The 25,117-nt window shown below is 56.5% G+C and overlaps 1 protein-coding gene across 4 annotated transcripts; it reads right to left on the minus strand.

The window, feature by feature from the left end:
- Positions 1–3,260: 3,260 nt before the first annotated feature.
- OCRL (OCRL inositol polyphosphate-5-phosphatase) lies at positions 3,261–25,077 on the minus strand. 4 transcript variants are annotated; one of them, XM_048318827.1, is made up of 24 exons: positions 25,011–25,077; positions 24,843–24,922; positions 24,300–24,379; positions 23,412–23,450; positions 22,878–22,985; positions 22,722–22,805; positions 22,291–22,411; positions 22,041–22,202; positions 21,058–21,159; positions 20,511–20,625; positions 18,636–18,752; positions 18,310–18,497; positions 16,866–16,977; positions 15,306–15,415; positions 14,235–14,370; positions 12,943–13,053; positions 12,475–12,640; positions 12,044–12,279; positions 8,620–8,643; positions 6,302–6,421; positions 5,990–6,074; positions 5,424–5,551; positions 4,765–4,876; positions 3,261–4,662 (listed from the first exon to the last, which is right to left on the minus strand). In XM_048318827.1, the coding sequence occupies exons 1-24, from the start codon at positions 25,041–25,043 to the stop codon at positions 4,538–4,540; spliced, it is 2,694 nt and encodes an 897-aa protein (XP_048174784.1). In that variant the 5' UTR covers positions 25,044–25,077; the 3' UTR covers positions 3,261–4,537. The 4 variants fall into 4 exon arrangements, with proteins under 4 accessions (XP_048174784.1, XP_048174782.1, XP_048174786.1 ...); XM_048318825.1 differs by having other exon boundaries at positions 22,878–22,988; XM_048318829.1 differs by lacking the exon at positions 22,722–22,805 and having other exon boundaries at positions 22,878–22,988.
- Between the last annotated feature and the right edge of the window lie 40 nt (positions 25,078–25,117).

Genomic DNA, 25,117 nt, shown 5'->3' on the forward strand with positions numbered 1-25,117 from the left:
TGTGGGGGGCAGGAGGGTCAAGGCTCAGGGACTGAGGGTCCCTGTAGGACCCTGCGGGTGGGGAGGAGGGGCTGAGCCCTGCGAAGGGAGGGGACCCCACGGGACAGGACACCCCCAGCCGTGGCTGGGAGCCCTGAGGGAGGCGGTGCCCATGCGGGGCCCTGCACTCCCCGCAGTGTCTGCAGGGGGACGCCCCGGGCGCGGGGCTGTGGGCAGGGGTCGGCAGTGCCGGCGGGGAGGGGGTTAAGGGGCTGCGGAGGAGCGGAAGGGCTGCAGCTGGGCTGGGAGCGGGGCCTGGGGAAGCGCCGGGACCCAGCTGGCCTCCATGAGCTCATCCGCCGGGACCGGGCGGGATGCACGCCCCGGCCCAGTGCCAGCGCTCCCGCCACGCGGCCACCGCGCCCGCCGCACGGCCTGCGAGCCACCACCGCCACCCGCGGGGCCTGCGAGCCACCGACTGCCACCCGCGGGGCCTGCGAGCCACCACCGCCACCCGCGGGGCCTGCGAGCCACCGACTGCCACCCGCGGGGCCTGCGAGCCACCGACTGCCACCCTGCACGGCCTGCGAGCCACCACTGCCACCCGCGGGGCCTGCGAGCCACCACTGCCACCCTGCACGGCCTGCGAGCCACCACTGCCACCCGCGGGGCCTGCGAGCCACCGACTGCCACCCTGCACGGCCTGAGAGCCACCACTGCCACCCGCGGGGCCTGCGAGCCACCACTGCCACCCTGCACGGCCTGCGAGCCACCGACTGCCACCCGCGGGGCCTGCGAGCCACTGACTGCCACCCGCGGGGCCTGCGAGCCACCACTGCCACCCTGCACGGCCTGCGAGCCACCACTGCCACCCTGCACGGCCTGCGAGCCACCGACTGCCACCCTGCACGGCCTGCGAGCCACCGACTGCCACCCGCGGGCCCTGCGAGCCACTGACTGCCACCCGCGGGGCCTGCGAGCCACTGACTGCCACCCTGCATGGCCTGCGAGCCACCGACTGCCACCCGCGGGCCCTGCGAGCCACCACCGCCACCCGCGGGGCCTGCGAGCCACTGACTGCCACCCTGCATGGCCTGCGAGCCACCACTGCCACCCGCGGGGCCTGCGAGCCACCGACTGCCACCCTGCACGGCCAGCGAGCCACCACCGCCACCCGCGGGCCCTGCGAGCCACCGACTGCCAGCCGCGGGCCCTGTGAGCCACCAACTGCCACCCTGCATGGCCTGTGAGCCACCGACTGCCACCCTGCATGGCCTGCGAGCCACTGACTGCCACCCACAGGGCCTGCGAGCCACCGACTGCCACCCGCGGGCCCTGGAAGGCCCTGCCACCCTCACCCTGCCTCACAGCCACCCCAGAAGCCACTGCCACACACCTTCACCCCTGCTGGCCACCCCATCAGCCACTGCCAGCCACCCCACAAAGCCCCCAGGAGCCACTGCCGGTGCCCCCATGATGGTCTGCGTGGGTGCACAAGGGTTGCCCATTCACTGCCCAGTCCTGTCCTGGCCCTCATGCCCAGTTTTCCAGCCCCAGCAGCCTCCCAGAGCTGGGACATGGTGCCCCAGCCACAGTCCCTCCCAGATGCCCCCAGCTCCAGCTCTGGGATGCTGGGAGGGGTTATCATTCCTCCATTGCCAGCCTACGGTGCTGCTGCTACTGGTTTGAACTGGGAGTGCTCTCCCCCTGCACTTCAAACCACCCCTCAATGCCCGTGGTTTGCCTCCCCAGCTGCAGCAGCAGGCACCTTGCCCAAGAAATTTGGTGAGGTCCCTGCCTGGGCATGGGCAGGACAGGCAGTGGGGGGCCCAGCAGACCTGAGGAGCGACTGCCATGGCCGTGCCAGCAAGGCAGCGATGTCCCACGTCCCCCAGGCATCGCCCAGCCCCAAGTGCTTGGGCTGTGGCCAGGGGCTGCACAGCTGAGCCCTGACCCCAGCCCTCCTGCGCCAGCCTGGAAGGAGGAAGCCAGGGAGGACCTCCCGGTTGGGCTGTGGCCAGCATGGAAGGAGGAAAAGCTTCTGAGCCGGGAGACCTAAGGAATCTCTGGCTCTTCCTGGCCTGGCCTGCTGCCCGCAGGCAGGTGGGAGCTGCTGAGCTCGGCCGTGCTCCCTGTGCCCCGTGTGCCACGGCAGTGCCAGAGCCCCTGCACTGCAACAGGGAGCTGGGGCAGAGTGGGCAGTGGGCACAGGGCAGTGCTGGGGACATGGGCAGTGGGCACAGGGCAGTCCTGCTCCTGTGTGTGCAAGCAGGGTCTGTCCCGGCAGGGCAAGGACGGGGTCTGCAGGTCCCAGCTCACTTGGCAGGGATGCCAGGGGCACTGGGAGAGGGCTGCAGCAGTCGCAGGAGCCCTGCGGTCCTTGGGGACCGCTGGATGCCCCTGGGGGGGGAACAGGGAGAGTTCACCGCCCACCCAGAGCTGGCAAGGGATGCTCGGTGTGGCCGTGGGACACCACCAGCTCCTCCAGCCCCACCATCTGGGCACCACCAGCATCCCTCAGTGCCCATGTTCCTGGTGGGCTGATGCATGTGTGAGACCCCCGGAGCTGCACCCCAACAGCCTCCAGGGTCCCCCACAAGGATCCCTGTGCCCTCCCAAGGAGGAGGATGGGCAGGCCTAGGCTTTGTCCCATCCCCAGGGAGCATCAGGCCTTCGCTCGCTCCGGCATTTCCGCCGGCAGTGGCAGGAATGTGGCTGCTGCGGGAACAATGCCGGCACCTTGCGCTGGTCCCCTCCATGACAGCACGGGAGCAGCTGCCCAGGCACAGCCCTGCTCCCAAGGAGCTGGAAGGAAGCAGATGGAGATGACACCGGCTGCCATTTCCTGCGGCAGGACGTGCGGGCTTTCTCCACCACCGCTCCCCTCGCTGGCCCAGCAGCGCCTCGGGCACCACAGGCATCAGTGCCCAGGGCTGCCAAAGCCGTGTGCCACACAGGGCACCAGCACCCTGCTGCACCCACTGCCCTGGCCAGAGCCAGTGCCATCTCCATCCCGGTGTGGCACATGCCACCACCCACTGCCGGACGGGCCACCGGCGCTGGGCTGACGGTGTCAGCACATCAGGGGTGCACCCAGGAGCTCAGCCAGCAGGAAACAGCGGCATGGGACCCTCTGCCCCTGTCCCCAGCTGTGCCCAGCACACTGTTGGAGTGGCTGGGGGAGAGCCCAGCCCTCAGCTGCCCCTGGAGCGGGCCTGGAGCTCTGGCCAGGGCTCCGTGGTGGTGCAGAGCTGCGTAAGGGGGGCCCGGTGCAACCCCCAGGCCTTGCACAATGGAGGTTTATTTGGAACGAACGGTTTCCCAATAAATTATGTAATTTAAAAATTTTAAGGAAAAGAAAAAGGCAGAAGGGAAGGGAGCCCACGGCAGCTCAGCCTGTGCACGGGGACCGCAGGGCCACACGACACCCTGGGCTAAGCCCAGGCACCGGCGGGGCTCTACGACTGCAGCCCCCTCCCCTTGGCTTTGGCCTCCCGCACCTGAGGCCAAATGGCCCCACAGGCCTCTTAGTGTTTCAGTGGGACAGGCCACTCTTGTACCCTCAGTCACCACCCCCACAGAGGGCTGTGCCCTCAGCCAGCTGCACGTCACCCTTGCACTGCAGCCCCCCAGCTGCTCCTCTGGCCCCCAAGGAGCATTTCTGGCTCCCTTCACCCCCCAAACCTGCACCCTCTGCTAGCACCCTGGGGAGGAGAGAATGGACTCCATCCAGTGGCACCTAGTCACCCAAGCCTGTCCTACCCCCACACCGTAGGCTGGGCTGGAGGAACAGCAGTCCCATCCTGCTGAAGATGCACAGGAGAGCCCAGGAGGCGCAGAGGGCAGCTCATGGCTCTGCCTGACCCTGGCCACTATGAGCCACCCACGATCCTGTGTCCCTAGGGGAAGCTGGGGCACAGAAGGGACAAGATACTGAGGGCAGAACGAGGGGTGCAGGGACAGACCCGTGTGCCAGGGCCCTGTGTCCTGGGAGGGAGGGGAGAGGGGAAAGGCCCTGCTGAAGGGGAGAGGCTGAACGTCCGAACAACCTTCCTGGGTCAGCACGGTCCATAGCACAGTGACGGCATCAGGGCTGGCAGGGCTGTGTGGCAGAAGGTGGCACATGTCCCACAGCAGTCTGGGGCGGTGTATGCACCAGCACATGCACCCGGCACCGGAGGGACGCGTGTGCCACGGCCTCCGAGAGCACCAGCCATCCCCACCCTTCTCCACAGCAGCTCTTGGGAGATGGGTGTGACACAGAGAGAAGCGTGACTGGGGGAGCTGGTGATACTGCCACGGGACGATGGGCGCTGGCACAGTGCTCGGCTATCGACAGATCCACCTGGCTCCCGCACACAAGCCGGAGGCTCCAGCGGTGGATGGCAGTGCAATGAGCGTGCAGGTCCTCTGCAGTGTGAGGTGTGGCATGGCAGGGAGGGGGAACGCGTCCCTTCCGACTGTAAACACGGCACTTTGAGAGCTTCGAGCCTTTACCCCTCGGAGCTGTGAGAGGCCCGGCTGCAGCACAGGCTCTGGCTTTGGCACACGGCAGGAGTCATTCTTCGTCCCCGGTGAGCAGGAAGCTGTAGAGGAAGTTGATGGCACGCTGGCGGTCCTGCTGGGTCTGCCTGGCCATCAGGTTGGGCGGAGGGCGCAGGAGGAGGCTGGAGAACAGGGCAGCTGTGGAGGCAGGTAAAATCCATCACTGGTGAGGAACGAAGACCTTGGGAGGTGCAGGAGGAGGCTGGGATGGAGCAAGGGCTGCAGAGGAGCAACACTCACCGATCATGGTGGCACTGACGTTGTTGTCGTCCGAGTACCTGAGCAGCTCCCGGAGGAAGGACATTAGGTACCGAAACACATTGCGGTGGCAGCTCGGCAGCTGAAGGATCACCTGCCAGGAAATGGTGTCAGGAAGCTCTCCCAGCTCCCACCACTGCAGCCTGGGCACACGCAGCACTCCGGGCTCCAGAGCAACTTACCCACAGCTGCAGCCCAGTGCTGATGGCACTTGTGGGCTGTGGCTCCTGGTGACACTGCTTCAAGGAAAGCTGTATCACCAGGAAAAAGCCCCCACTGCCCTGGGGCTGCTTCCTGCTTGTTTCCAGTCAGATCCCAGCTCTCACCGCCCCAAAACTTCCCCCTCTGCCCAGGGACATGCTTGGCCTGGCCTGCTGCCCCACCAGCTGTTAAGAGCCATGCACAGTCCTCCATGGAAGGACAGGAATTGTAGCTCTGAGCAGGTGCTCAAGCCCTCAGGACCAGGGGAGGCTCAGCCCCTCCCTCAGGCTCCTGTTCCCCAGGTGCTCGGGGTGAGACAGGGCTCACTTGGGGTCTCTTTGGAAGAGCTGCCTACTCTCCCAGAGCCACTGCCAGCCCCTGGGTAGGGAGCAGGGCCCAGGGCCACGGCAGCAGCCCCACACGCCGGCACAGCCCTGCACCTGTCGGCACAGCCGGCTGCTGTGGGACACATCCAGGCACCGCTGGTACAGCTCATAGCAGATCACAGGCTCCGGCAGAGCCTCCAGGAAGATGAGGAGAGCCTCAGCCACAGAGTGATTACTGCCCGCTGGACCGCTGGGAATCAAGGGTCATGCTGAGCAGAAAGATCCCCTCCCTCTCCAGATGCTCATCTCCTTGGAGGTCATGCAACTTCCCTGCCTGTCTAACCTCTCCTCCTCCGCCTTCTCCTCCACTGTCTCGCATCCATGAAAAACACTGCTCCATCCACCCTGCACTGCGTTTCCCACCCTCTGGCTGCACAGGAGCCCCCTGCTCCATTAGCCTCTTCTCCAGACCATGCTCCTCAGTATCCCAGCTCCTGCACTTGGCACAGCCCTGCAGAATCTTCCAGAGCCCCCTGGCTGCTTTGGCCAGCACAGATTCAGCTTTCAGAGAGGTTGTGGGGGGACCAAGGGGAGCCCATCCCTGCCAGGTAAAGGTGACAGACAAGTTCTCGTGAGAGCGAACCCTCCCAGCAGAGCTGAGATCCACCACGGAAGGATACGGATTGTCTCAGGAATGCTGGTGTCCAGGCACTCAATGATCTGCTCCAACTCATCCTGCATGCCTGGAGTCTGGAACAGGTCCTCCTGTCAGAAACAGTACAGTGATGGATAAAGTCACCTTCCCCACAAAGGCTGAGGCACATGGTGACTGGAAGGTGAACCCTGGGACACCCAGCCAGTGCCTTGAGCACAGGGAAAAGCCCTGTCCTGTAAACACCAAACTCGAGTTGATCCCCAGGTGCTTGTGAGGAACCAGGTCACCAGGAGAGCTCCAGTGTGGCAGAGGCCCTCTCCCTCTCCATCCCTCTCACCTGGTGGAGGGCATGCTTGAATAGGTGGTCCACCAAGAGCCAGATCTCCTTTGGCACCTGCAGTGGCACCTCAGTTGCCTCCTCGCTGTCCAGGGAGCCCATCTGCAGGATGGATTTCTCCTGGGGAGAAAGCACACAAGGGCTCAGGGAAATCTTAGTCCCTGCTGTCTCAGGCCCTTAGTCCCTGGTAGGGAAAGTTGGGAGAGGGGAAGCAGCAGGACCCTGGGGTGCTCCAGACCTGACTCACTTTCACAGCACCAGCCATTGCTCCACAGGCCCCGGCTCCTCTCCCTCCTGCTGCCCCATGGAACAACCTGCCCGGTCTCTCCAACAGCCCCAGCCCCCTCAGCCCCCCGGGAGGGGGCTCTGGCTGCCCACGGTGCCCCGGCCCCATCCCAGCTCCCACCCCGCAGCCCTTGTGCCGTGGGAGCTGCCGCGCTGGGGAGCCCAGCCCCGGCCCCGCTCATCCCACGTCTCCCCTGACTCCAGGTGTGCTCCAGCCATGGCTGCTCTCAGGGCTCTGGAACCGTCCTGATTCCTGAAGTTTCTTCCCTGATTTTCCCAAGGAGAGGTCTCGCTGAGCACACACCACCAGGGTCACAGCTCCTGCTTACTCATGTGGAGCAGCTGACGAGCTCCATGGCTCAGATGTCTCCATCACACCAGGCTTTAACCGGATCCACATTCTGGATTTTACTCTCACTTCACCATCACTCACATTCCTGTGACCTCCAAGGAGGAAGCCATGCCCAGCACTCCCAAAGCACCCAGGAACCAGCACAAGCAGGAACACGACCCCGCCACCAGCAGAGGAGTCCACAAGCCACACAGAAAGCACTTCACTGCAGCTGAGGCGACAACTGGCATAGCTGTCCCTGCAGCACACACAGCCACTGCCAGCAGCTGGGGGCAGCTTCCCCACTATGCCCCCAGACACCCTGGGTTGACACGAGCCCTGGTGGCACAGGCAGTAGCCCCACTTGCCACACGGCACAGCATAGCTCTGCCCTGCACAGCACTAGGTCTGACCTCACTGGCAGATGAGGAGTCACGGCTGCCTTGCTCAGCCACATCCACTGGGAAGGTCGGGAAGCAGCGTGTCAGGCAAGAGCAATAGAGAATTCCTCTAAGAGGGAAAGGGGGAGAGCTGCAGACCCTCTCCCAGGGCTGTGGACACTCTTCCAGGGCTGAGGCTCTTCCACAGAAACCCCCTGTGCCAGGGCATCGCTGGAGCCAAGCGCTGGAGCAGCCCTTGGCATGGTTGGGAGAGCTGTGGAGACCCCCATGCAGGAGATCCCAGGTTCTCAGGGAAGAGAAGGCTCGAAGTGCCTCGGGGCAGAGGGGAAGGAAGGGAGGAGGAGCAGGAGCAGGAGCAGGAGGCGGGTGCGCGTTGGCCGGGCCCCGGGCGCCCTCTCCTGCCGCGTGTGAGGAAGGGAGGCACGGCCACGTCCTTCCCACGGGAATGTGCTCCCAGAAGGATGGCACCACATCCCTCCCTTCTCCTCTGCCAGGAGGAGACTGAGCTTCATGCGGTTAAACACGGGAGCTCGATCCCCTCTTAAGAGAGGGAACATTCCTTCCCTCTCTTGTTTCACTCTGCCGCTGCGCTGACAGCCCAGGGAGGAACAACTCCCTCGGACCGGGAAGCCAGCACAGAACCAGCTCAAACAAGTTACAAATGTCAGAGGCAGCGCAGGGAGAGCAGGAACACCCCCAACATCTCCCACTTGCTCTTCCAAGGACATGCTTTCCTTTCTTGGCTCCAGCACCGAGCACGGGTGCCAAGAGAAGCAGTGATCCCGCTCGGGCATTGTGGCCATCAGAGCCAGCAGCCCCGGCTCCACTGCTCGAGGAGGCACAGAAACATCCACCTCCTGCACAAGGCCTTCCCTCGGCCTCCACAGGGACACAACAAGATGGAAGGAACAAAAGACCTGAGTTTCCTACTCCAGCCCTCTTCCCACAGGTCTGAGAGGATGTTGTGAATTCCACCTTATGGTCAGAGCTATCTCTGGTCTGTCAAAGGCTGCCAATCTTTTTGGGAATATCCAGCACTGCTGTCAGGATCAGGAGAGTAATTTTTTTCCCCAAAGCAAATTTGGTAAGCTTTAACATCTCAGTTGAGCTTGGATCCGGGGTCACTATGTGCTTCTCTGTGCTCTCATCCAGCCCACAGCTGTGCTAAGAAGCTTTGCTGGCAGTGTCCCCTCTGTGCTCCCCTCCCCTTCCCTCTGCCACAGAAAACAGGGGAAAAGCTCTCATTCTTTACAAACACACCACTGAGAAGCAGACTGCCACACAGCAATTGCTTGTGTTACCTTTTCTAAGAAGCTGTCTTCTTCCTGAGAGCAGCAGGAAAGAGAGGAGAGGAAAAAGTGTGGTTAAGAGGGAGAAAGCACTCTTGGATCAACTCTTCTGATTAAGCAGAAGCCTAATTTGCATTATAAGAACCCACTGAACATCAGGTCCTTCACACATTTTGCTGACATGGCCAAAATTAAACCTGGTGAGAGATTTGCCTGCCAATTAGCAACAATCCCGCTCACATGATGCACAACGTCGTCAGGATTTCTGGAAACCCCTCCAAGGGGCTTGGACAGTGCCGTTCACTGGCCAACAGCTGGGCCATGGGCAGGTGAGACATGTCTGCCAGGAAGAAGTTCCCTGGTCAGAATCACTGTCCCTGTGTTATTTCAGCCATCTTCCCTTGTGACCAGGCCAGAGATAAAACATTCCCTGGGCTAAATCTGTGTTTCTGAGCGTGTGGCAGCTGTGGAGCTCACAGGGCCCCTAAGCAGCTTTGGGTACGGTCAGGGAAATGAGGGTTTGTGCTCAAACCCGGCTGCTGCTGCTGCAGCCTAAGAGCATTAGCACAGTACAGAGAGGAGTGTGCCAAGCCCTCCGGCAGCACAGCCAAGCCCTCAGCATCCCCAAACAGCCATCCCTGTACAGCCAGGGCCGGCTGCACACGGCTCATGGGGTCTGCAGGAGGGAACGGAAGCCAGCTGTCCATGCTGAGCCTTGGCAGATCAACCTCTCAGGGTGGGAACAGCCCCAGTGCACTCCAGGCCGAGCCGGGAGCAGCTGCAGCTCCCATGGCACAGGGACACCAGGAGGGAGTGGCATCTCAGGGTCCCCATGGCCTCTGCAGTGCCTGCTTGCTTTGGGGGCTCCCTGAGCTCTAACAGAGCCACAACAGACTGGCCTCTTCCCGGGAACAGCTTGCTCAGAACAGGAGCTGGCACAGGTTTCTCTCCTGAGGCACAGGGGGAGGCACACGGTCACAGGTTTGGGAGGGCAGACAGCCACCTGCACGTTTTGTAATGGGTGAGTCATCTCCAGCCTCACCCCCCAACCTGAGCCTGGCTGCTCACCTCTCCACAGAATCACAGAATGGTTTGGGTTGGGAGGGACATTAAAGCTCATCTTGTTCCACCCCCTGAGATGGGCAGGGACATCTTGCACTATCCCAGTTTACTCCAAGCCCCTTACAGCCTGGGCAAACTGTGCCAGGGCCTCCCTACCCTTACAGGGAACAATTTCTCCCTAATGTTGAGACTTCAGCACAATCTGCTCCACAAGATTCACCTGTTCCTGACAGGGGTTCTTCGAGAGGCCTTTTAAAACCCACAGCAGGATCTCAAGAAAAAACAGGATGACACTAATACTGAAATCCCAAAGGAGAGGTGCTCCAGTGACAGCAGCCGTGTCAGTGTCTCTCTCCTGGGAGAACCAGGAGAGCCATTCCCACACAAACTCCCACCTACACTGTGCTACCCTGCACCCACCTACCTCAGCCCCTTAGTGACTGAGTCTCCACACCTCTCTCCACTGAAAACCACAGACGAAGTCTAGCCAGGCTGAGGAAAACACTGGATGCAGTGAAGGATGAGCCCTAACACCCTGCAACTGCAGGAGGTTCTTAAGGCACAGACAGTGCCAGCCTCACACAGCCTGAGCAGCACCAAAATTTGGGGAACTGCACCCAAATGCTCCAGGTTGCAGGGCAGGCAGGACCTGCACCACCACCAGGCACTAAGTGCTCTCAGCTTGGCCTGGCTCCAAGGATTTCTCAGCTCATAGGTAAAATCAGAATCAAAAACCTTAAAATATCCCCTGTGTCCATAAGGGGAGCTGTGTCCCTGCTGCGGACACTGGGGCAGGTGCTCTTTGCTGATCGTTTTACTCCTGTATTTCTAGATGTTTCACTGAATAACAGGAGAAAGAAATCTATAGGTAAAGGAAGGAGAAGAATCCTCCAGGTACTCTTACAGATCTAACAGTGTGTCTGTGAGAGCAGAGCCAAGAGTCGGGGCCCCAAGTTCCTCTGTATCAAGCAAGAAGTTGGTGCTGAGCCGGAAGAAGCAGGTGGAAAAGCAACCAAGGCCAGTGAAATGTTCCAGACCCACTTCTAGAACAAGAGTGACTTTCAACCAAATCCTGAGAAATCTGAGGAGCCTGAAGCCTGGATCAGTTGCTTGACCTGAGGAGGCAAACACTGTATCTTGCCACCTTGATCCTGCCTAGCCTGACTGTGTGTTACAAAGTCAAAACTCTGGTATAAAACTGACTTTTCTGTATACTGAACTTGTGAGAAAAGTAGATACCTACAAAAAAGATGGGAACTGGAAGAGGCAGGGAGAGGCACCGGACAACTGCTGAAGGAAAGAGAAAATGTGGAAGCAATGGGAGTGGAAGCTGGAAAATCCACAGAGGTGGAAAAGCAGCAGCTTACTGGATAAAAAACCCCTCATGTAAAGGTGAAACTGTGAGATAGGAGAAGAGAGGAAAGGTATCACATGGCAGAGAGACTCAAACAATGGGGCTGAGCTTTCAGGTGGACGGAAGGAAATGACTCTCCTGGCTGAACACGAATGGGGACATGAACTGGCACCCAGGAGCTGCTGCACCTCACTGGAACACAGCCAGGTAAGGCAGTAAGGAAAGATGAATGAAACCAGCCTGGAAATCAGAATTACATCCCCAAAATGGGACTTAACCCCAGAAACAGTTATGACAGTAGCCAAAGGACAAGACCTGACTAGGGCACAACTACACCCTCTCTCACGCACACAACGAGCTTTGGGAGGAGCAATATTGATGCTGGGGGCTGGCAAAGGCTGGGGGGAGGAACAGTTTGCTGCACCACAGAGAGACCTCTCACTGATGAGTTATCTCTCACCCAAGGCTTATCTCTCTCACTGTGGTTGGTGTGGGAGGAAATGGCCAGAGAGGCCGTGACGCTGCTCATCTGTGAGCTGCGTCCTTCAGCACCCCACACCCACACCACAGACTTCCTTCAGTCCTCCTGCTTCTGCTTGCTCCTTCCCCTGAGCAGTAGGAATGCATCCAGAAGGAAAAGGCTCCCGGGGCACTCATCACGGCAGAAGTAGCCCTGGTACCATGGAGGAGAGGACCTCAATCACATCTCTTATGACACAGTAGTGCCACTCAGCTGAGCCTGCCAGCACCAGTAACACCAACATGAGGTGCTGGGATCACTTTTTTGTCCCATCAAACAATATTTGATGAGCCTACTCAGGAAAAAGGGATAAAGTACAGGCTGTCAAAAGCCATTGGCTGGGGTAGAAGGGAAGAATAAAAGAGCACCTCAAGCTCTGTGAAGTCGCTCAGCTCAGAGCCAGCACAGCCAACCCGAACTGCAGGCACTACTCCTGCTTTTGGGAGCAGTCAGAAGGGAATCAGGCCTCTCTGGGTTAAAAGAGCTGCTTCAGAACTCACCAGGTCTATGAGTTTGGTGACTGGAACTTCTCGGATCGGTCGCTTCATCCGGCACAAGGCCTCGAGCGAGGTGCCAAAGCAGCTGGGCAGGTAGGTCCCACTGATGGTCAGGAAATAGTCCTTCCCTCGGTCCAAGTGCAGGACAAGAATATCCTCGATTTTATCCTCACCAGAGTTCAGGAGGGTGACTGAGTCCTTGCTGACGTACACATCCAGGGAGATTTCTGTGCTCTCGTCTGCAACACACCGGAGCTCTCAAGAGCACATGGACACTCCAAAAGGGGATGACAAGGACAAACATACAGTGGCAGGGACAAAGGCCACAACAGACAAGACACACAGACAAGACTGATGGCAAGAAAGGTGGGACACAGGAAAGACAGGAAGGACTACATGGAGATGGGATGGGGGGTCTGCAGCAGTACACTCACCTGGCTCCAGGTAACCTTCACAAGGCTCGGCCCGAAGCCATGGCTTGCAGTAGTGGCTGTCATTGAGCTTTGGGATGAAGGAGAAGTGACAGGTGACCTGCCCGTTATTGGTAATCTGGAACTTCTGTTTCTGCAGCTGACGGAACTTCACGTTCTCAAACTCAAACTGCAGAGCAAAGAGAAATCAAGTGATAAGTGATATTAGTGGCCAGGATATGGCCCCCAGACTCTGCAGTGGCCCCCCCATGGCTGCGAGGAGCCCACCCAGTGCAGAATTCCTCACAGAAGTCCTGCCAAGGAGCCAAGACAACATGTCCTCTCTAACCCAATTCCTGATCATATGATAAAGGATGGAGTTCAATTTCCTATAATCCAGTTTATTGAACCAAAGTCTTTGGAAGTAGTTCTGGCACTTTGAAGGCTGCTGTGCTTGGACAGTGACTCCAATGACTCCAGTTTCATCCTCACCTCTCTCCTGCTCAGCTCCAGGGAAGGAAGAAAGTCATTCTCCATCCTGTCCATTATACGAACAATGTCTTCGAACAGCTTCCGATACTTCTGCTCATCCACAACCTTAACCTGTGGGAGAGAAAAAACACTCAGCAAAGCTTCTGACTGGCTTTCACAGGAACTCTCTTGATCATGAGCAAACTGCAGAAGTGAATTATTTCTCTAAGCACTGGCTTGTGCAGCTGGAAGGCTGAGAACTCACACACGTGGGTGCAGCCCCAAGCTGCATCTGCAACTTTACACAGATTTCACCCCTGCAGATGTTACCAGCATCTGTCTGGCCACTGGTCACACACCTGGGAGATCACGGGAGGTGACCTCTGTGGGACGGCATTGGCATGCTGCAGCATTCCTCATGATTCTCCAGAGGGAAAGGAGAAAGACTTTTCTTTAAACAGATTCAGCATATTCTACTCAGCCCAGGTGAGGCACACATGGAGTGCTGTATCCAGATCTGAGCTCCCCAGTACCGGAGAGACATGGAGCGCCTGGAGCAGGGCCAGCAAAAGCTACAGAGATGCTGAAGGGCTTGGAGCATCTCCCTCACAGGGAAAGGCTGAAGGAGCTGAGGCTGTTCACCCTCAAGAGGAGACACAGCTGAGAGGGGCCCTCAGCCCTGTCTGTCCCTGTCTGCAGGGAGGGCTCTGAGCAGGGCCCAGGCTCTGCTCTGTGGGGCCCAGCAATGGCACAAGAGGAACGGGCAGGAACTGATCCCAAGAAGTTCCACCTGAACATGTGGAAGAACTTCTTCACTGTCCAGAACTGCTCAGACACAATCCCATGCCATGTGCTCTGGGATGGCCCTGCTGGAGCAGGGAGGTGGGACCAGACAACCCACAGTGGTCCCTTCCAACCTGACCCATTCTGGTGAGACCTGAGCCACTCAGGGAGCAGGAGGTAGCAAAAATGGACATGGAGTGTCCCCATTTGCTGCACCAGAAAACCCAAATTTGCTGCCACTCTCCACTGAAGATGTTCAGGTGTGAACCAGATGACACATCCCATGCAGCACAGGTACTGCCAGGCCCAGGCTGCTGCTGTGTCTCCCTGTGGAGGAGGGAACAGCGGGACTCACCCATTCCAGTGCTGCCAGATGCAGCACCCCCACAGCAGGCAGGGCCCAGCTGGGCTCACCTGTGCTCTTGCACCAGCCTTAGCAGAGGTGCCCTGACTCCATCACCGCCTCCTAAAGCAATGCCTGGAATGCCGGGCAGTGCTGGGATGCTGCCCCAAGGTACACACAAACCTACCCCGATGCGGAAAAGGGCGCTGACGGGCTTGTGGTCACTGGTCTTGAGGTCCATGTGACTGCAGTACCGAAGCTGATTGATGTTCCCGCCTCTCCAAAGGATCCGATCACACCATGCTGGCACACGACACTTCCCACTACAAAGAAAAACAGGTTACCAGGGGAATCCAACAATCCTATCAAGCCATCCAAGCTGTTCCTCTTCCCAACAAGGCAATTCCCTCCACTCACATCGCCACAGCAGTGATGGGATGAACTCCTATCACTTACCCCAACTTGAATTCTGTTATTTCTTCTGCTCTCCTCCCCTTTCCCAACACAGCAGATAAAATTCCCATCCTTTCCAGCACCAGGAAACAAAATAACCCTCAGTCAAGCCCATTTCCACAGCCTGAACCCATGTGTGCTGTGACCCAAGTACATGACTTTCTTTTGCTGCCAGACCTTTCTGCCCACAATCCAACCCACTCATACTGTTTCCACTACGGAAACTCTACTCAGTGATTACTATCACATTATGAAGCCTGAATCCTGGGTTATCCTTCTTCAGATTAACTACTGCGCTGATTCATAAACACAGCAGAGTCAAATTCAATCACCACATGGTTTGAAAGTCCTTCTTGGGAGTTTCTCCCTCTGCAGCAGCCCCTGCAGCGGACGCAGCCATGTCTGTGGGAGGCACCAAGTGGGAACCACAGCTGCTATCGCAGTGCAGCCACCCTGTGGGTGTGCAAGTCAGGGGACAGGGTGACTCAGAGAGCCCATTTCCTTAGCTCTTCAATTCCTTTTTTATACTCTTTGCCTGTCCCTGGCAATAGAAAAAGCCTCCAGTGCAGGGTCACCTGAGCTCACACTTCACCTGCCTTCATCCAGCAGGATCAGCAGCAACAGAGGTTTAAGGGATGTCCCTGGTCAATGTACACAGGGGCTGCTTATGGCAGAAAGCGGGAAAGAAAGGAAGGCCAAACATAACACTGACAGGGATTCACAGCTCTAGAAAGCAGGAAATCAAGTTTTGTGAGAAAACACGTTTTATGTCACAGGTAAATACACCCAGTGGCAGCCAATGTACCTGGAGTCCCAGCGATCTGTTTTAGAGTCATATTTATACGTGGGGATGAATTTAATTTCTCCCTCCATGAAATCTGCAAATGCTTTCTTCTGAGTGCGCTGAATATTCAGCTAAAGCAGAAAAAGAAAGCTTTAAAAAGAAAAAAACCCAAACCAAACCCAAGAAACCCTCCCCTGCCACAGCAGTGTAAGAGAGCAATCTACAGGCAGAGCAACTACAGCCTGTGGCCATTCTGTGGGATTCACAGACATCCCCAAACTGCCTCTCGGACCTCACAGCTTAAACAGTGGTAAAAATTCAACCCGTAAGTGGACTGTTTTCCAAACAGACCGAGTACAAATGGGTACCACTCGCCAGACCATGCAGGCAGCATCAAATAAGAGTTAAGGGAAATATTAATTACTAAATGCCTTCATCAGTTTTCAGGATTAAGATTGCCATCACTAATCTTTCCCCACCAGTCATTTTAGCAAGAGCCTCCAGCATTGCACTCACCTGACAACCTGACACCACCCTCCTTTGCTCCTTTCCCCTTCTGAAAAATCTCCTGGATGTTTTCCTCACTAAGACCTGAGCTACAGCTGTTTCCTGCACGAAGCTCTGCAGTACAGCAAAAATGAGCTACAGAGGACAATCAATCAAATTTCCTGTGAAACTGTCAGAGGTGATATTGCACCACTGTTGCTCATGTTTATGTTTCTCGGGTGCAACCCTTCACCCAAAAGGCACCTGCTGCCAGTTTCTGTGTGCTGCAGGGAAGCGCCGAGCAGGGAAGGCGACAGCACAGAATTCAGGTCAAACTGGCTGAGCAGATCTGGGCTCCAAATCAATACCTCTTCCACAACACCGATCACAGCAGCTTTTGTTGCTGTTACAAATGCCTGTGTTCAGCTTGTAGCTTGTACTTAAGAGAGAATTCCTGCACTGAGACACAGACACACTTACACAGTGACTGCCTGAGTCACCCAGTTACCCCAGCATGGATCCCCTTTGTTTAGGGGGTTGTTGGAACCAGCACACCCTGTTGGGGTCCAGTGTCTGTGTTTATGTCCACACCCTTATTGCAGTGTGTCACTGAATTATGTAGGTTGGAAAAGCCCTCCAAAACCATTGAGCCCAACTGTTCCCCCAGCACTGTCAAGGCCACAACTAACCTATGTCCTCAAGTGCCACATCTACGTGTCTGTTAAATCCCTCCAGGAACAGGACATCACTGCCCTGGGCAGTCTGTGCCATGCCTGGACAGCAGTTTCCATAAAAAAAATTTCCCTAATATCCAACCTGAACCTTTCCCAGCACAACCTGAGGCTGTTTCCTCTTGTCCTGCCAGTTGTTACCTGGGAGAAGAGACCAACCCCCACCTGGCTGCACTCTCCTCTCAGGGAGTTGTAGAGAGAGAGAACATCCCCCTGAGCCTTCTTTTCTCCAGGCTGAGCCCCCCAGCTGCTCCTCATCAGATTTGTGCTCCAGCCCCTTCCCCAGCTCCATGTCTGCCAGATCCTCCCAAGCAGACCAAGGTGACCTCCCAGGGATGGGGCGAACGTGAGCGAATTCACTGACCTGGTCATACATCAGCAGCTTCTGAAGCTCGTTCTTGCTGATGAGATTCTTCACTTCACTGGCATCTGGCAGACACAGCCTGTAGTTCAGGTCTCCCAGCCAGATAACAACACTGCAAACAAAGATACACATACAATCAAAATGGTCTGGTTTGGAAACGAGCTTAAAGCTCATCTTGTTCCAGCCCTCTGCCATGGGAAAGGACAACTTCCACTGTCCCAGGTTGCTCCAAGCCCTGTCCAACCTGGCCTTGGACAATTCCAGGAATGGGGCAGCCACAGCTTCTCTGGGCACCCTGTGCCAGGGCCTCCCCACCCTCACAGGGAAGAACGTTGGGAGCAGACCAGCAGTTAACAGCTCCCTTTTGTAAACCACATTAAGGCTGAGACATGTGGAAGACACAAAGGAGACATTAAAGATTGAACCCAACAGGAGAAGTTTCTAGTGACAGCAGATCATACAGGACTAAGTCCATCTCCTCTGGAATTCCCAAAAGATTGAAGGCTTGGTTTAGTAGGAGGTAACGCATTTGTCTCAGCATGAAACAAGCCAGAGAACAGCACTGACTCTCCAATGAAGCAACACCACACAAAATCCAGGTGGTATTGAGGCTCTTCTCATGTTAAGAAGAGGGCAACAGTGGAGCTCATTAAGCAGAGCCAGCCTGTCAGCCAGTGGGACAGGTGAGGCGCCTGTATCTGCAGGGTTATCCCTCATGTGACACCCTGTTTTTACCTGTTGCTTTCTCACTGCCTTTCCTTCAGCCAGAGCAGGCCACTGCTGCACCACCTGCTGAGCCAAGACCGCCTGATGCAGAATTAGCAGGAGCAGATTTAGGTTCCTGGAGTTTACAACCTCCTGGGCATTGTTTCCCATCTCAGCCATCAGCCACACCTCACCAGCACCCGCTCCCACCCTGCTCCTCTCCAGGGCTCCAAACAGGCCTATAGCCTTCTTGTTATCAGCACCTAAGAAACACTCATGGGACTCGCTCTTTACTCCATAAAAGTCTCATTTAAAGATTAAAATTTAAACCCCTCACTAGTACCAAAGCTCTTCCTGTTTATAGCCAAACCTCAACATTTCCATTAGTGGATTATGAAGGATAATCTAATATTTGAAGTTTTTTTCTGTACTAATCCACTCTACATTTTTAAATGGTTTAAGTATTAGTTACAGAAGTACCAACCATTTGTATTCTGCTTAGGCCTGCTGAAAAGGAAGTTACACACAAATGCAAGGAGAGGGATGTTGTGGACAGGGTGCACAAGGCACCGCAGCAAGGAGGTGACCAGTTTGTCTGCAGGAACTGCAGCACACCACAGCCCTTGGGACTTCAAATTATTTCATCAAGCCAGAAAACTTATCTGCATGAAACCTCCTGTTGCTGCAATTCTGACTTGACTTGGGTTGCTCGACACCACTTCACAAGGGTACAACTCACTCGTGCTTCATGATGTTGAGCTCAGACAGGCTGTCACTGGGGATCATGAAGCTCATCCGGGCACAGATGTCCTTGTAGTCCTGGTTTCGGCGCTCAAAGTCCTCCACGTGGGCAGCCAGGTGGGAGTTGACGACACAGAAGGTGGTGTTGTAGAACATGAACCTGATGGCCACACCACCCTTGTTGCCCTGGGGACAGGAAGGACCAGTGGGGCTGGAGCAGGTGAGGCACGGGGAGGGGACTGGGATGGCACAGGTGAACCAAACCAGACTGTGCCACTTCTTGCATGGCTACAGGGAAGCAACAAGCTGGCCTCAGTGACTCACCATCTTTCCCATGACTCCTGTGCCCACAGACTCTGTCACAACCTCTCTGATATTGCTCAGATGATCCTTCTTAGCAAATATGAGCAACATCATCCCAACCAGGCGGACCATCTGCACCTGCAGAAATAAACGGGATCCGGAGTTCCCAGAGAAGCCGTGGGAATGCAGTTCTGATCTGCTCTGCCTGATGCTCTACTGCTCTGCTCTCCCTGTTCCTCGTGTTCTGTACTCAGTCCCTAATTGCAACAACAGAACCCAAAGGGTCTCCTGTCCACAGCAGGGTTCTTGGGGTCCATCTGTCACCCCCCAGGAGCTGTAAGCAGTGCTGAGCTCACTGCATTCCCACACAACAGGGTGGGCAAAGAGGAACTGAACAAACGCGCAGCAGGTTTGTGCCCCAGGTCTCACCCTTGCCGTGCTCCAACCTGCACAAGCAGGGAAGCCCCCGAGTGCTCCAGCCAGGCCCAGAGCTGGGGCTGTCCTGAGGCTGCAGGTGCAGCGGGAGTCAGAGCTCACCTTGGCTTACTCCAGACTCCAGTGCAGAGGGGAATGGACAGAGATGCTCTTATTTCCCTGAGGCAGACGTGCCTGATGCACGGGGTAGCAAAAGGCATCTCTGAGCCACACAGGCTGACTCATTTACAGGAAACACTCGTTCCCTAAAGCCAAAGGGCCTCTCTGGATCTGAGCAGTGACCTGCTCCTGCAGAGCTCAGCCCACAGGGGTTAACACCATGCTCATGTGCCCTGTCCCAGTGGGGATCTCAGGTCTGCTGCTGATCTTTTACATGTGCTAAGCCAACACTGCCCAGCCTGTGACCTTCCTGCACCTCCAGAACAGTGGTATCACCACTCTGAAACAGCGACCAGGCCTCACCTGCTTGAGCACAGTCTGCATGCTCACCTCTATACACAGAAAAATTCACATGTGTTGGGATTAAGTCCATGGCGTGAGGAAAGAAGCTGAGAGCAGGGAATTCAGCTGCGAGGGCCCAGCACTGACTCTGCTCTGCAGGAGCAGAATTTGCAAGTGACCACAAGCCTTATCTACAGCTTCAGCCACTTCCCCCTCCTTCAGCCATATCCTGTGCTCTCCCTTTCACCAAGGTGGGAGAAATTCACTCAAAACTCAAGTGAAGCAAAGGGAGGGGAGGGAGCAGGAGCCTCTCTGCAGTTCAGGCCATGACTCCTGGCTCCGCTTGATAGGTCTCAGTTCAGCAAGATGCTCTCTTCCCTGCTCCATTCCCTGTAACACCTGCCCCTGAGCTTAGCTCAGAGCAAGCAGGATGGGCTGTGACAGCAAACACATGGGCTAAGGAGGAAGGGGAAACCCCTTCATGTATTCTGAACTCGTCCCCACAGCAGAAAGGTTTGTCACAGCAGAGATAAAACCAATGTCTTGCTCTAAACCAGCCAGAACAAAGTCCTGCTGCCACAGTTGAAGCAATTCCGACCCAAGGCAGCAGCATCTGGAAGATTTCACTTCATAAATCATCTATTCCTTCAGGGAAAAGCTGTTCATTTAGTTTACCAGCTCAGGACACACCTGGCTTCTATACTACAGGATGAGAAGGTAATACAAGTAGAGAATTTGAACCTGATGCTTCCCTGGCACCTAGCTCCTATTTGATAAAGGTATTGTGATCCCCACTTTTACAAATTTCTATTTCAAAGCACAGTATTTCCCTACAACTGTGGTACAGAAACAGACTCCACATTTAACTTGGCACATTTGACACATGCCCAGGCGTGCACATGCCCAGTATCACCCTCGGTTTGCTCCCTGGACAGGTGAGAAAAGGGGAAGCCCTTTTCCTTTTTCCTTCCCATCATGCCAGCTCCATGAGAAGAGCCCACACCACTGAGCAGAACTCACTTTCTTGTATTTGGCCTTAGGGTGCAGGGCCCTCTCCACAGCAGACAGCCACTCCTGCTCCTTCATGGAATCAAAGTAGAAAAAAGCCTCCGTGCTGAGGTCCAGCTCCTGAAACCTGGAAACCCAAGAGCTTAGCACCGCCAGCCCTCCTGCACATACCCCTCTTCCTACAAGAATGTGAAACCTCCAGCAACAGCCCTTGGAGGAACAGCTCCTTATGGCCACTTGCTAAATGAAGAAGTAGAATTTCCCCACAGTGCCTCTGAGATCCTACCCCAAACCCCCCAGCAACCCTCTCCCTGAGAAACATTACTTTAGGCAGAGGACAACGAGCGAGCTGTGTGGATGCCCCCAGGAAAATCTATTCTGTCATGCCAGCTTTGTTCAACCTGATCCTCTGCCTCATCCGATGGCTTTTTGCCCTCAGACAGCCCCTGTGAGACAGAGCTCAGCTCTGTGCAGCCTGTGAGAGCACAACAGGAACCTGAACCAAACCCAGCCCTCCTGGATCCCAGCAAGAGCAACAAGGATCCCCCCAGCTGCTCACCCGATGCAGTAGAAGTCCGGAGGCTCCATGTCGCACACCAGCCATGGATTCAAGAAGCTGTCAGGAGACTGCCCGTTCACATTCCATGTTCCCACAAAGAACCTACAACACAAAAGCAGCTGAGCTGTTAGAAAACACAATGAAAACCACAGCAGCACAGCAGTGTTCCGGCTGGAAGCACATACTCTGAGCTGTCTGCACGGGGCCAGGCCAGCCATGGAGGAACTGAAATTCACAGAATCATTGAGGCTGGAAAAGATCTCCAGATCATTGAGTCCAACCTGTGCCCGATGCCCACCCTGTCACACAGCCCAGAGCACTGAGTGCCACGTCCAGGCGTTCCTTGGACATCTCCAGGGATGGGGCCTCCACCATCTCCCTGAGCAGCCCCTTCCAGTGCCTGACCACCCTTTCCATGGAGAAATTCCTCCTGGTGTCCAACCTGAATCTTCCCTGGTGCAGTTTGGGGCCACTTCCTATTGTACTCTCCCTTGTTCCCTGGGAGCAGAGCCTCTGACCTCCCCGGCTCCACCCTCCTCTCAGGGAGTTGGGGAAAGCCAGAAGGTCCCCCCTGAACCTCCTTTTCTCCAGGCTGAGCCTCCCCTGCTCCCTCAGCTGCTCCTCAAAAATTCTCCCAGTCTTGGCTCACTCCCAGCAACACTCCTCTTGGAGTAAGACATTCCACCAGCAAACATCCAGCTCTTTTACCACCACAAGGGGCAACACCACGACACTATGGTGGGACATCTGTCTTCACCCTCTCTGCCCACCTGCTCCAGCCTCACCACGGCTCAGGAGATCTGACACACACACAGAGAAGGCAAAAGGAGCAGCTGCACCATGGACACTTGGTGACTCTTGGGCTGTACCATCCTCACTGGCCACCTGAGCCGCAACCCATCAGCAGCTGCCAGGGCCAATCCTGGGTGAGATCTGAGCTCACAGGAGAGATCCTGCAGCTGTCCTTCCCTCCCAGGTCTCACCTGAAGTTGTGCAGGTTGATGTAGGCCTTCTCCCTCTTGGCCAGCACATGTTTGATGAGCCCCTCTCTCTGTCCCGACTGCGTGCTGGGCAAAAACATCTTACGCATCGTGTTGGTCACCTTGGGCTGGTCTCTGGATGTACCTTCTCTCTCTCGGTGAGATCTAGGAAGGAGGTGGGAGCAGCACTAGAATCAGTTCTGCTGTCTAGGAAGAAAAGTAAAAAAGGGAACAGATCCCTCGCCTTACTTACTGCTTATTCTGAGGGACAGGAGGAGGCGGGGGCTCCCGCCGAGATCCCGTTTGGTGGTTTTGCATGTTCCTTTTCTCCTCTAGGCTCAGAGTGTTGAAGTCATCCTCAAATCCCAGAGCTCCTGCAACGAAAAATCCAAGAAAAACACCCTCAGAAACAATTCGAAAAACCTCAGATCAAGAAGGAAAAAAACGTAACTCCACAGAAAGCAAAAAACCAAATGATAGTAGGAATGTATCAACTGTGTGACCCTGGAAACGGGAGAAAGGGGCACTAACCACAAGTCAAGGCAGGAAGGAGCTTAACATGCACAAACCAAGGGTGAAAATAGCACTCTGGAAGGAATTAACAGACAAGGGAGCAGGGCCAGACTCAGCTCCCACCCTGGGCACCCCAGCACTGCACAGGCCCCAGAGCAAAGCCAACTGTACCTGGAGATAGACCTGTGAGGCTCTTCTCCACCTGATGCCAGATGGATGAGTCCTTAGGTTCAGGAAGAGATGCTTTCAGCTGGGCTGGAAAAAAGCCCATCCCTGTCAGAAACTGCTGGCAGAGGATTTCACATGCACAGGTGCAAGCCTGCTCACCTTCCTGAATGCTCTGCACTTCCGACAGGAATCCCAAGCAGCACTCCTCGTCAGGGATCTCGAAGAGCCGCTCCGGCGTCTCGTCGCCCTGTATCCGGACCTTGCAGCCTGCTTCAAACACACTCACTGAGTCAGCCCAGGCTGGCTCACAGAGAGCTTCCAGGTGTTGTTTGTGATAGAAACCTGCACCTAAGTTACTCTCCCTGCGTTTCTGAGGTCCCCCCACCCTGCTTGGGGTATCCCTAGCACATTCTCCTGGCTTTAGGAATCCTTCTCCCTACTGCAATCTTGAAGAGAAGAGCTCTAAAAGCAGGAAGAAAAACTGCAAACATTTCAATCATTTGCATTTCAAACCTTGTCTGTCATGACAACCGAGTGTCTGACAGAGCCAGATGACAACATCAGAGGGAAAACAATCCCTGTTTGAGCAGAGGACAAACACAGAGCCTGGGGGAAGACTGGAAGGCAAGACAAGCACCAGTGGCTGTTCCCTGACAGGACCTTTAGCCACACCACTGCCCTTATAAAACTTACTGTTTGTAGCTATATCAATCAGCAGAGTTTCTTCTGCCTCTAGAAAAGAGAAAACCAGGATCAGTAGAGCTCACACTGGATGCTGCAGTAATTGAGGACTCATATAATTACACTGCCTGCTACCAGCCATAAGAGAGTCCTGACAGAGGAACAAAGAGCTCTAATTTACATCCGTACATTCCTAACAGTTCTGGCAGAGAGAAGCTGGACAGACACCTCCCAACAAGCGTCCCAGGGAGACTCCCACCACACAGTTCTCATACACCTGGACGGTTCTTCCCCAACAGTGCAGCTACTTTGGGAAAGACCAACTTGACAAGGAGCTTCAGAGCTTCTCTACAGAGCAAGACCGGGGCAGAACATCACCAAACTGCACACAAGAGAATCAGCAAATCCAGGAAAAGAGGCTTTTACTCCTGACAAGGATTTGCCCCAGGGCCACTTGCTGCTATTTAAGTCCTTCCAAGACAAGGCCTAAAGCCTTTCCTCATCCAACATGTAGCTGTTGGGAGCTGAGAGCTTGCTAGACCTTATGGAAGTTTAGATGTAAACATGCAGGAATCAGGCAACAGCTCTCAACTCCTGGCATAGCAGAGAAGCCCAAGAGACAGACACCAAATTCCAGACCCGGAAACCAGGTTCTGCATGTGTTGGCTCTGTGTGATGCCAAGCCCACCACGCATTGGAGGCAGCCAAGTTCCTCACAACTGCATGCTGACGTGGGCTGACAACCTGCTTGGATGAGGAACAAGGGGATTCCATAAAATGTGAGTTGCTGTTTCACAGGGAAAGCCACTGGCTCAGGAGGCAGTTCAGGAAACACCACTAAATTTGGGGTTTGTGGATGAACAGCAGGAGATTCTCAGCCTTTCCCCCAGCAGTCAGTACCTTGCACACATTTAAAGCGGCTATTGATGGGAATATAATCCAGATCAGAGTTTTCTTTCTCCTGGGAGCGAATAACGACCCTGCAGACAGAAGGAAGGCTTGTAAAGACCCGGCAGCAACGCCCTGTTCACGCACACACAAACGGGAGCTGTATGTACAGAGACACAATGTTTGATTTCTATCGCTAAGCTTCTGGGGCAGGAGGAGGAAAAAGGCAACGAAGGCGAGACCGTGCAGGACGCGGACAGCCGGGGGGAGAAGTAAGAGCTGCTGCACTCTCCCTGCCACGGGGCAGGTCCAGCACCGGGGCCGCAGCGGCTCCGGCTGCCGCAGGAGCATCGGGGAGCGGGGAAGGCACCCCCGGAGCGCCGGTCCGGCAGCTCCCCGCCCGCAGGGCACGGCACGCAGGGCTCCCGAGAGTCACGACGGCTGCGGCAGCTCAGCGGAGAACCGAGCCGGGCCCGGGCACGGCGCGTCCCGCCCCGAGCCCCGCCGCGGCGGGGCCGACCGAGGCGAGCCGGGCCCCGCCGGGCTCGCACTCACCCGTAGCGGCCGGCCCGCCGCTCCAGGCCGAGCACACACGGCTCCCGCCGCCCAGCCCGCACCTCCGCGCCGGCAACGCTCTGCGCCGCAGTTAAGGAAAGCTCGGCTCCCCGGCCCGGCCCGCCCCGCCGCCCGCGCCCGCCCGGCCCCGCCGCGCCCGGTGGATACGAGCAGGCCGCAGCCCGCGGCGCGCGCCTCCATGGCGGCGCTCGGTCTCCCGGCGACTCCGCGCTGGTCACGGGCGCGGAGCAGAGCGGCACCCGCCGCCGCCGCCG

The sequence above is a fragment of the Corvus hawaiiensis genome, chromosome 14 (genome assembly GCF_020740725.1).
Source record: "Corvus hawaiiensis isolate bCorHaw1 chromosome 14, bCorHaw1.pri.cur, whole genome shotgun sequence".
NCBI classification, from domain to species: domain Eukaryota; kingdom Metazoa; phylum Chordata; class Aves; order Passeriformes; family Corvidae; genus Corvus; species Corvus hawaiiensis.

Coding starts and splice junctions, on each gene's coding strand:
- OCRL (XM_048318825.1), bottom strand. CDS start 25,043: ATGGAGGCGCGCGCCGCGGGCTGCGGCCTGCTC. Junction 23,451..24,299: donor CCGCTTTAAATGTGTGCAAG/GTACTGACTGCT, acceptor TCTCTTTTCTAG/AGGCAGAAGAAACTCTGCTG. Junction 15,416..16,865: donor AGCTGCTGATGTATGACCAG/GTCAGTGAATTC, acceptor TTTCTGCTTTAG/CTGAATATTCAGCGCACTCA.